General features: G+C 37.4%; 1 protein-coding gene across 7 annotated transcripts in view; it reads right to left on the minus strand.

Moving 5' to 3' along the window:
• Positions 1-1,791: 1,791 nt before the first annotated feature.
• ica1 (islet cell autoantigen 1) overlaps positions 1,792-12,345 on the minus strand; it is an 84,490-nt gene continuing 73,936 nt past the window's right edge. For 6 of the 7 annotated variants that reach the window (XM_052016886.1, XM_052016881.1, XM_052016887.1 and 3 more), the window contains 2 exons: positions 7,855-7,950; positions 1,792-5,757 (listed from right to left, as the gene is read on the minus strand). In XM_052016886.1, the coding sequence (XP_051872846.1) occupies positions 5,636-5,757; positions 7,855-7,950 (218 nt within the window). In that variant the 3' untranslated portion in view covers positions 1,792-5,635. The remainder of the gene's footprint in view (positions 5,758-7,854; positions 7,951-12,345) is intronic. The other variant, XM_052016883.1, reaches the window with a different exon arrangement.

Raw genomic sequence — 12,345 nt, forward strand, 5'->3', positions numbered from 1 at the left:
CATTGGATTGGTCAGCAACTGACCAATGCCTTGGAAACAACAGTGCTGCACAATAAGTACCTTCAGTAACTTTATTCAGAGATCAGATTTCATTTTCTTGACTTTATGTAACAATCCACCTTATCGTGGCAAAATAGGCAAAAAAATGATTAGGAGCGTAACTAAAATTGATTGGTATGTAATTTGAGACTATGGCTCTATGTAGGAAACAATCCACACAATTTCTGTTGTGATAGTTATTAAGATTTAAAAACAAATATGGAAAATACCTCTGTGGGAACCCTTACAGTCCATTTCTAATTTGATTAATTAGTTTATCAACCATGCATCTTTGATACATGTTCATTTTTAAACATATTCTGCAGACAACATCCTGAGTGAAAGAGATGTGTGACTAAATTAGTAATTTAGTCACACATCTCTGAAGTACAATATCTTAATGGTCAATATTAGCTCACTGTGACACTGCAAAATAATTGTTGCCTTCTGAGCACTGAGAGACAGTACTATTACCACACTGGCAGTCCTTTTGCAATTACACATAATCCTGCATGAAAATGACTTATTCAATGCAATCACCATTCAGATTATTTTAAAATAAATCCTGACTTGATATATTTTTAATTGAGGAAATAAAGTATAACTGACATGGATTATTGCAAATTGGACGTTTAACTTGGAGAAAACTCTATTTGCGAATGAAGTGCCTCCAAGAAATATAACCTTAAAACTTTGAAACTTGTTTGTCAAATTAAGAAAACTGACCAATGAATCTTGAATGATTTTTATATCTTTTTATGTAGTTACATAATTATAACAAGTAACTTTTAAGAAGTTTCAAGGTACATACCTTTAATCTTGACCAACTAGCTGTTCAGCTTGCTATTGCAATCAAATTTGTGTCTTTGAAAAATTGTGCCAATATGCCTCCTAAATTTCTGTGGTCTAAAAGCGGCCAAATCATGTTACAGCTTTGTGGCAGGTAAAAACCTTGGATGTTTCATCAGAGCTCTGAATTGATAATGACCCTTAAATTTTTTCCCAACTACAGGAGCAACTGTATGTGGCTTGATGTTGGGTGGGGTATAGTGATGGAAGAAGGCATGGCAATCCCAAGGTACAAGACTTTTTTTTCTAATTATATTGCCAAACAAGCTTTTTGGGAATCTTTTGAAGTTTGTTCAGAGAGGCACATGGACAGAACAAGCATTGGCAGTCTGTTAGCTCAGCATCAGCAGTTTTGTGCAGTCATTTGAGAGGTTACCAAGCAGCAAGTTGCAGTTATCAATTAGGCAAGTCCAGGACATGCATTTGTGCTGCATGATTGAGTTGCTGCACAAAGGGCATAGCTACATCAAGACCCTTGTGTAATGCATTCATTTTACCTCCTAGCTCCTAGAAATACTATGGTTGAGATTCTAAATACACTGGACCTTAAGTGGCAAAATGATTAGGCGTATAACTGAACTTGGTGGTACGTACTTTGAGGCTAAGAGTCCGTATCAGAAACAACCAATTATAGAATTTTTTTTCCTTCCAGTGTCTGTCTTGAGGATTTGCCAACATTGACCCATGAAAGCTTAGGATGTTTTTGAGCTTAGCACAGAGTGCAGTGGAGATTAAATACTAAACTGGAGAGAGGAATCAATATCTTGACAACTGATCGCTCAGCCGTGGAATCACCTGTCTTAGAATTAATGAAACATAACACAGGAAGAGGAAAAAAGCAATTGTAAATATTATAATTTTATTTTCACAACAGCAAAAGAAAAACACAGGAAGAAACTCCATTTCATGCAAAGACCCCGAGAATGTGAAATTGAGCATTCAGTTTTAGTTTAAATTTTTTTAAATATAAAAATACAGATTGGTAGTGACATTGCATAATACCTTATTAGCTAGGATAATCTTACTAAAGCAATTTTTTTTTAGAAATGGGTGCAGGTGCTTTGCTATTCCACACTACCTTGAAAGTATATTCAGAAAATAAATAATGCACCATATAGCAAGTGGAAAGATTAAAAACATCCATTCTATCTAAACCAACCAACTTTTGTTCAAACATAGAATAAAACAAATAAATACAATTGTAATGTATATCATTTTAATTTTAAAGAAAATTTCACTTGGTTTATAATGTTTGATCCTTGCAATCAAACAATAGTATGTCAGATATCATAGCAAAAGAGTAAAAGCATAGGAATCAAGTTCTTTGCTACTTTGGCATTAAATCAAAAAAATATATAATGTGAAATCTATCAACACTTGTCTAAAATATGACCTTGTTGTCAAAGGAGAGTAAGTTAGTAGTACTTGACACTGCCATGATCCAGTATTCTGCAAATGTACTGCTTTGTGCAGTGACGAGTTCAGACTAGCAAGACCCCAACATTTGATTCCTGGTCTGTGCCGTCAGCCAATCACAGTTAGGTTGGCAGTAACAGTACCAGAATTAGCTTGTGCCTCAAGGTAGGCAAGGAGAAGGTCAGTGTATCTATTCTAATCATTAGCCAGAGATTACTGTGGTGAATGTCTATCTAGCTCAGTTGTGTTGATATTTTTATTTCTTTTATAAGGCAGGAGGCTGCCATTCATCCCACTGAGTTTGCTGTTTTCAGAGCATTCCCATCCTCCACTAATATTCCCGTAATCTATTCTCTACAGTATGCCCTGTCAACTCCCTCCCCAGTTCAGTAATCAATTAACCTCCCAGTACATCTTTGGGATGTGGGAGGCCACCCACGCATTCACAGGGAAAAGGTGCTAACGCAACACTGACAGCCCCCAAGGTCAGGATCAAACCCAGGTCCCTGGAGCTGTGCTGCCTTTGTGCTTGAAATTTGCTACAGCCAGGACTCAGCGTCCAAGGACAAAAACAATGAAAGGACCACTGTGTCACAACAATTAAATGTAATTATTGAAGATGTTCATAATCCTACACTTCCAAAATCAAGCATTTGAAAGCCTGACAGTTAAAATTGATTCTGGCTTTCTTCTGAATTCTAGATTCAGCTCTGTAGTGCACCTGACAGCTTTTGCTGGCTACATTTGCTTCAATTTCTTGCTGTTTTCCTTTCCTGGTACTTACCTCAACTGGGTGTTGGTGAGGCAGGCAGCCCAACATTTCATTCTTGGGACGTGTAAACCACCTGTGTATATTGTGCAGAGGTTTATCTGTGATCTTTCACGTATTTTGTTGAGAGTCCTGAACTCGTATAGTTCACTCAATGAGAGACCTGTTCACTCAAAAGAATGTGAAGTGATGCAGGAAGATTGAGGAGAGGCAATATAAAATTAAATGATAAAATTTTAAAGGGAGTACAGGAACAGAAGTTGAGAAAGCTGTTACAACTGCATTAGGGATCCTTCTCTTTCTCAAGGATTAGTGTACAAACAAAAGTTATGCTAAACTTTTACAAGTTGTGATGATGCCTCAGCTAGAATAATATGTACATTTCTGAATACCAAAGGGTGTTAGGAGGATGCAGAGGAGATATACTAGAATGTTAATCAGGAAGGATGGACCTCCAGGACTGAAGTTTATTAGAAATATTCAAAATCAAAGATTTTAATTGAAGTGGATTTTGCTTTATAAAATAAATTAGGAGTTGGCTCATAAAACAAAGGCCACAAACAAGATAATTTGGGAAAATAACTAAAGGAATGATGAGCACTTATAAAGCACGTTGCTGTGATCAGGAAAACACTACATTGAAGCATCGTGGAAGTATATTCAATTGTATAATGCAAAGAAGTGACTGGATATACTCTTTAAAAACAGCAGACCTGAGGAGGGAGCATGACTATGAGAAATGTTAAGTACAAAGAACTGAATGGCAGCCTCCTATCCTCCCCAGAAACACAGTACAAACTTTGGGATGACAAACTAATTGGGTCTAGATGTCCTCTGTGATACCAATGGCAGATCATATTACTAATTTTCACACTAAGAACTAGAATAGATAGTTATCAGTTAAGAAAATATTATACAAGCAAAATTTCAAATTCTACAGTGGAGTCAATTGGTCATTTGCTTAAATCATTGACTAGGATTCGTTAAGAGGATCTGACTGTAACTAAATATGTTATTTTTAAACTTGTACAAATTGGTGAAACTACTTATGAAATATCATACATGGCCCTTGCTCTTAAAAAGATATTGGTATTACATGTGGATTAATTTATGATGTGGGAAAATGATTTGGATTTTACCAAACAAGTTTTGATATTTACAGATTGGAGTCATTAAACTGTAATATCTTAAAATGACTTTACCCCTTTTTTTTGTACCTAGCAGCACCATGACTATGTAGCCCCAAGTGATCCAAAATTGGATCCCTGGCCTCATTTTAATAATTTGAGGTGAGCTACCCGTTTCATGTAAATCCTCCTAATTGAAGAAAATATGTAGCCAGTAGCATCAACAGCTCAAAGGAGAGAGCCAAGATGGGTGGAGCAGTAACAGTTGTGAACAGCAACAAGCACTGAAAAGTTAAAAGTAAATCTATACCATTGGTAATGACAGAGGCTGGTAAGCAGGTCTGGCACATGCCTTGCTGATTGGTAGCCAGTTTCAGCAGAAAGACCTAGAGCATCAATTAGGCACTTTATTTAGATTGTAAATGAATTAACCACTCCAAATATATGCAGTGCAGACGATTCTGTGTAGGACTCTACATACTGAAAATTGGTCTTCCTTGCCCATTTATTGCCAGAAAAATGGGCACAAGGTGGTCCAAAACCCCACATTTTGGTCCCTCCCTCCCTCCGTAAATTTGATCAATAAATCACACTTTCTCGGGAAATGGAAAGCTCTGGATTGAAATTCCTGCCAAGGATGAAGTGCGCACTCTTGAGCTGAAATTGGTACGGCCCTGCTTACCAGTCCAAAAGCAATAGTCCTTTCTTCATCTAGGATTCAGACGTTTACTGATGATTCAGCAATGCTGTCAAGGTTACTGGTCCATCTAATGACAATATATCATAGTTTAGTTGGTATTGCGCGTGGTGTTATTGTGCAGATTTCATAACAACCTCAAAATTAACTTAGTATATCAATGGAAATATAAATAACAAAAATGATTTTTTCTATTGCCAATGATTTAAGAACATGAATTAAGGTGTATTTGAGAATGAGACCCATGTACAATGTAGTGGGGAGATGATTCCCCGACAAAGATAGGAACATATACATTTGAGTGACTAGGGTATTTTTACCCTACCCAAATCAAAGTAAAATCTGATTTGTTTACTGAGAATAAGTGAATAAGGAAAGATGTTCAGTGTAGAAGGTGACTCTCTGCAATGAGTGAGCTTGACTGGATAAAAAGTGTTGCCATATCTATGCTGTTTAGAAATTAAATAGATTGCTACTGGTTGTAGAAAGTAACCTAGAAAACATTTGCTTAATTGAACAAAATTATTTTACTCTGTCATTTAGCAACAAGCCAGCAAAATTTACAGATTGTCTTTTTAATAGATTTCCATCTTTTGTGCTGATAAAAATGATTAAACATTTTCTCAGCAGTTTATAATGAGTCAAATATTAGAAAATTAGTCTCCAGTACTCAGCATTCAATAGACTTACCAAAGATTACAATATTATAGTCATGGTTACAGCTTATACCAGTGTGTGTCATGCATTGAGGAGTTCATGTTCCTTATCAGTTCGTCCAATAGCATCTGGGTTTGATAATGGGTCCAAGTCAGCAAAAAGGTTAAACCATGTAGACAGGTCAGTTGAATTTTTCTGAGCAGCTGTAAACACATGAAATAGTCGTGTAATCACATTTTCTGACAATGCACATGAAATATTCTGTTTATGAATCTGGTGTTAAAATATCTTAATTGTAGGACAAGACCAGTCAATACATTTTGCCCGAGTACAATCACAACTGATATTTGTTAATACTTCATGTTGAATCTAACAAGTTTTACCTGGAGAGAATAAATTCAGCACAGCTGCCAGATTGTATTACATTATATTTTATAAATGAGGTTTCATATTGTAATAAATGACAGCTGCAATTTCACTCAAACAAATTCTGCATAGATGATGAAATATGATTTTGGGCTTCAATATAATCAGATGCTGAATCAATGCCTGTTCCTCTGCCAACAATCTGAATTCTATAACTATGCAGTAGCACATCCTCTACAGGGTTGTTCACAATAAATCATAAAATAGGATATGTAACAAAAATCATTTGCACACTGTTGGGAACACTCCGCTGACCCCAAACAGTCAGGGAGAGATGGAAGAATAAATTTGTAAGCTACTTTCTGAAAAGGGCAAAAAATTCAGGTAATTATCATGAGAGTTTCAATCACGGTAACCAACTGGGATACAGTCAGTTTAAAGGATCTGTGAATAAATTGCCAGGTCTGGATGAAATGTTTCTAGGTTATTGAATGAAGCAAAGGTGGAAACTCTAGGCTATGATATTTAATTTATCCCTAGTATATATAGTGGAGGATTAGAGGTTTGCTAACATTGTACTGTTGTTTAATTTGAAGATGCAGCATAAACCTTCTGTAGAAAAGCACAGATAAATCAGGGTTTTGTTAAGAAAAATGTCTGTCAAATTAACTTGACGATCTTCGAACAGGTGATGAGGAGGGTCAATCAAGACTGCGCATTTGGCATAGTCTATTTGGATTTTAGCAAGATTTTTAATGAGGGCCTGCAAATCAGGCTGGTTTGAACAGCCCTTGAAACCAAAGGGAAATTGGATCTAAAATTGGTTCAGTGGTAGGAAGTAAAGGACAATGATTGACATCAAGCAGTTAGGAAGCCAGAGATGCTGGTCTTTTGTACTCAAATGATCTTGTAGTAAAGAAGTCTTACCACAATTTACACATGACCCTGATGAGACCACACCTGTAATACTGAATACAGATTGATCCTCTGTATTTAAGAAAGGGTATATTTACAGTCATAAAGAGAATGCAACAGGGGTTCGCCATGATGATTTCTGGGAATTGTCCTAAGAAGAGAAATTCAAAAACTGGATCCATACTCTAAGAGTTTAGAAGAATGAAAGGTGATCTCAGTGAAACATACATAATTCTTCAGGGACTGAGAAGCTAGATGCAGGGATAATGCTTCCTCTGGATGGGCTGGACTGAGTGAGGGGTCACTGTCACGAGATTGACTACAAAGTCAATGCTGTTACTGTCAAAGGAAGAAATTTTAACTGCTAAAAACAAATGCTGTAAGATTAACAAATTCAGAATTATTACCTCATCCAAGTTTTGTGAAGGTGTAACATACAACTCAATTTACTACTTCACAGCATGTGGGTGTCACTAGCAAAGCCTTTACTTATTGTCCATTCCTAATTCCCCTGAGCAAAGTAGCCAGTTATGAGTCAACTAAATTGGTGAGTCTGGAGTCACACACAGGCCAGATTGGTTAAAGGTGGCAGATTTCCTTCCCTGAAGGACATCAGTGAATCAGATAGCTTTTGTAACAATCCAGTACGTTCACAGTGACCAGTACGGATACTAACATTTGTAATGCAGAATTACTTGCCTTTGTTCCCTAGCTACCATGGTGGAAATATGAACTTATGATATTAGCCCAGTAATATAGCCACTGTGCTACCTTCCCCCAAACAGAGGTAAAATAAACATAATTAGCGTCTTTGATGTATTAGATATTCTGGTAAGGCCAGATAGTTGGACTTTGTTGCTTTCATAACCACTCTTTGGGATCTCATTTCATTCATTACTGAAGGAACTTTACCTGCTCCACTTATTTTGAATTTCTCCATTCATGCAATGTATGATATTCAGACAGCACACCAAAGTCTACGCTACGCTATGATTTTACATGGCAGATGGAACAATTACCTTTAAATGGATTCTTACTCATGTTCTCGATGAATCCATTTAGTTGCTCTTTTGATTGCGATGTAGGTTGAAGACCGAGACCAGCTGCTGTCCAGCCTTAAAAAGAAATGAGCAAAGCATTCATCCAGATGGAATGTATATATTAAAAATTGCAATAGAAATGTTTTAAACTGCTACCAGTTATTAAGGACATTTTTGAACAGATGTTGTAAAGAAACATGATTAATCAACTTTAAACCAATATTATATCACACACACTATTTGTCAAAAGTGAAAAACAAAGTGCTGGAGGAACTCAGCGGGTCAGGCAACATCTGTTTGTCATGATCTGTGATACTAATCCATCAATACTAATTGGATTTGTATCACAGATTTACAAATGTGCATGCTATTATAGAACTACTTTTATGCAATTCAAATGACCTCATTTTGTTGCAGTCTGATTGCATGCAGTGAAAGACTTGCGTTTCATTAATGTATTCCTTCACTTCTTATCGGGTGACAACATTGACAACTAATGGAGTACTTCTCAAATTCACTCACTGTTGCAAGTTGGAGCACAGCGAACTTCCAGAAACAAGATATTCCATTTAATATTGTAACAAATTGGATAAATATTTTTCAAGGCACTGGGATAACACCTCAATATTACTTTGAAATAATAATTGTATGCTTCAGAGAGATCAAGTGGGCCTCAATTTAACAATGCATCTGAAAGATGGTACCTCCGAGAATGTACCAGTCAGTACTAAACTGGAGTAAGGGTAGATTTTAATACTTAATCTCTCAAGTGGGATGGAACATAGAACCTTCTGACTAGAAGGTGATAGTGCTACCAACTGTATTACTACTGACACTGAGAGATTACATTTGGGTGCATGTTCAAGACCAGATATTTACCTTAGTTAACGTGCACCTAGAGCTAGGGGTGGTCTTACCATAAGCATGGATTTTTGCTTCCAGTTCTCAGATCTATAATTTCCTGATGCTGCTCTCAGAATGCATGATTTCTCACCGAGGTTCAAAAAATAATCTGAGGTCCAAATCAGATGTTAAAAAAAAAATCAAAGTTTTCCAAAGCTCTCCTGAAAATAACTCTTGCATTTTCAGCACTCTGACAATGCTGCCGGCTCTAAGGTACGGAAAATGGTTGAAGTGAAAGTAAAATCTTAATTCTGCAACTGGAGGAAAGTGATTTGCAATCTTGTAACAGGATAGATGACTTTATGAAGGACTTGATAGGAATAATCTTTCCCTCTCTAATTATCAGAAAAGAGTCATAGAATTTTAGAGCACAGAAATGGGTCCTATGGCCTAGCTCGTCCATGTTGATCAAGTTGTCTGTCTGAGCTAGTCCCATTTGCCTGCATTTGGCCCATATCCTTCTAAACCTTTTCAATCCACGTACCTGTCCAAATGTCTTTTAAACATTTGTAATTATACCCATCTTTAGATTTCTTCTGGCAGCTTGTTCCATACACCCTCCATGCGAAAAGTCACCCCTCAGGCCCCTTTTAATTTTTTCCCCCTCAAATGCCCTTTTAAAGTCTCCCCTCCCCTGGGGAAAAAAGTGTGTGACTATCTATCATTTCTACTCCTCTCTTGATTTTATAAACCTCTATAAAGGTCATCTCTCAACTCCTATGCTCCAGGGAAAATAAGAAGTCCCTCCCTATTAAGCCTCTCCTTATAACTCAAACCTTCTAGTCCTGGTAACATCCTTGAATCTTTTCTCTTCCCTTTCCAGCTTAATCACATTCTTCCTATAGCTGGGCAACCAGAACTGCACACAATAGTCCCAGTGTGGTACATTTGTAACATGACATCCCAGTTCCTGTACTCTGTGCCCTGACTGATGAAGGCAAGCACATCAAACGCCCTCTTCACCACTCTGTCTACCTTGTCACTAATTTCAGGGAACTATGTACCTGTACCCCTTGGTGTCTCTGTTCAAAACAGCACTCTTCAGAGCCCTACCATTTGCTGTGCAAGTTCTGCCACGCTTTATCTGACCAAACACTTGTCTTTCCTTGGCACACTTCCCCAGTTCATCTAGGTCCTGTTGTAATCTCAGATAACTTCCTTCACTGTCTTCTACTCCACCAATTTTGGTGTCATTCACAAAACTACTAACCATGTTAACATGATGGTCATCCAAATCCTTAATGTAGACATGTTACCCATTCAAATTTAATATAAATCATTAACGTAGAAAAGACAGAAAACAAAAACAGGTTCACCGCCCCATGAAAATAAGAACTGTGCCATTGCCAAGCATAAAAATTATTTCCAAAAGAGCTATGTTTTTTAAAAATTTGGCTATTTGCTTAACCCAACATTTTCTGATTGAAAAATCATATTTTTCTCATTGTAATTCAGAGGCGACAACTGAATTGTACTTAGTTTTACCTCCACTCTCACTACAGCACTTTAGCTTCTCCCAGGTGAGTGGCATGTATTCAAGCAACATATTAATTTAAATTATTTAACCAAGGTCAGCCAACTGCAAACCTCTTGGTAGAAAGACTGCCATGAGAAGTGTCTACATCAATCACTGCCCTGTAATTTGTATGCAAATCAAACTCATGCATACATCTTGCCTGAAATCAGGGCAGGCCCCCTGACGATAAATGTTTCTTTCAAAATGGAGAGTCCAATTTTGAAAGATACGATGAGATATCACTAAATAGAAAGCATTATTCATACTTGGGAATAATCTCATTTTTTTTTAAAAAGGTGAAATGCTTAAACACAATACTGATTTTGACAGGTGATTATACTTACAATTTTTTTTTAAAACTGATGTATATTTATCAATGGAAAAACATGCTTGCTTTCTTTGAGACCCGTAAGTGGACAGGATGAATATTTCCTTCCATATCTATTTTGATAGGAACTCAATTTGAAGAACAAGACAAATTAAGGAAGTTAAAATCCCATTATAAAAAGCATAACGAAGAGATTGGATAAAGGTGGATGTTTGCTGTTCCCTACATAAGCATAGACAAAATCAAGAGCTTTCTATCATTTGGGGATGCCCAGCAGAGGTCACATAACACTTGCAAAGAGTTTTTTTTAAACAAGACACTCTTGACAGGTACATAGATAAATGGAGCAAATCATCAGAATCTCTCTCAACTTTCCAAGTCTCTATTTCTATCACTACTTCTCTCTGCTCCACTTGTTCTCTTGTTATTTTGGTGCTAATCAAGGTGAGGCACAGGTACTGTAAAATGAAACTCACTCCACGACAAGCCAACAATAAGCACTCCCAGGTCCAGTTTGCATAGACATAATTTTTTTTTAAAAACTGCAGATGCTGGAAATCGGAAATAAAAGCAGAAATTGCTGGAGACAGTTCCGACAAAGGGGGCTTAGACGTGAAACATTAAATCTATTTCTCTTTCCACAGGTGTTTCCTGACCTCCTGTTTCTTGCACTTTGTTTTTATTAATACATAGGCAGGTGTAGTGTAGAACTAAACCCCAACCATATCCCGTGGCTGTGATCCTGTAGCCTTTCTGACTGAGGTGCTAATTGGTGCAGAATTAGAGAAAAGTTTGTGCCGTAGACCCATGACAACCAGGATTTGGACTGGCATTTAGTATAATTTCCATCTTATTAATTTGGGCTGCACTGAAATCTAAAGTAAAAATCTAGCCTCCCTCAACATTACTAGGTCTCTCTTTCTTTAATCTAGTTGGCTGCCATGCACTTTTCACTTGGTGGTACCCAAGAGGTAAAATTCATATCAGGATGGAATATAAAATTGAACACACCACTTACCAAAAATAGGCTCCTGATTTGCCCAGGCCTATTGACCCAGAGGAATTTGCACCCATTTGATTCCAGCTCTCATTCTTTTACCCGGAGCAACAAACAATCTGCTGGAGGAACGGGCAGCATCCATGGGAGGAAAGGAATTGTCAAATTTTTTGGGTCAAAACCCTGTATCAGCACTGCCCTTGTCCTTTTACCTTTTGTGCTTCCCCATTACCTTTGTCTTTTGCTCGAAGGGCAGAGTTAGAGAGGGGTGACCTGCAGAGTGGTAATGATTTAACAACTTGCATTTAATATAACCTTTGACTATAGTAAAATGTTCCAGAATGTTTCACGAAAATGCAATAGGATAATGGGTAGATTCCTAGCTAAAGGAGGGGATATTTGGATAGCAACCAAAAACCAGGACCATCTTAAAATGGAGAAAAGTATAGCAGAGAGAGGGAGAGGAAAAGATTAACGAGACAAATCCACAGCTTCTAATCCAGTTGCTGAAAGCACAGTTGCCATGGTGGTGCATGGGAGTGAGGGTAACCCAAGAGGGCAGAGTCGGAGGAAAATAAGTCTGTAGGGCCTGGAGGAGATTGCACACTCGAGGAGCACCAGTGCACAGACAATTGAACATCAGGATAAGAACTCTAAGGCCGAGGCATTGTGGACAGGCAACCAATCTAGTCAATGGGCACAATGGTGATGGTTGATTAAGAGCTG

Source organism: Pristis pectinata, chromosome 5 (genome assembly GCF_009764475.1).
Source record: "Pristis pectinata isolate sPriPec2 chromosome 5, sPriPec2.1.pri, whole genome shotgun sequence".
NCBI lineage: Eukaryota > Metazoa > Chordata > Chondrichthyes > Rhinopristiformes > Pristidae > Pristis > Pristis pectinata.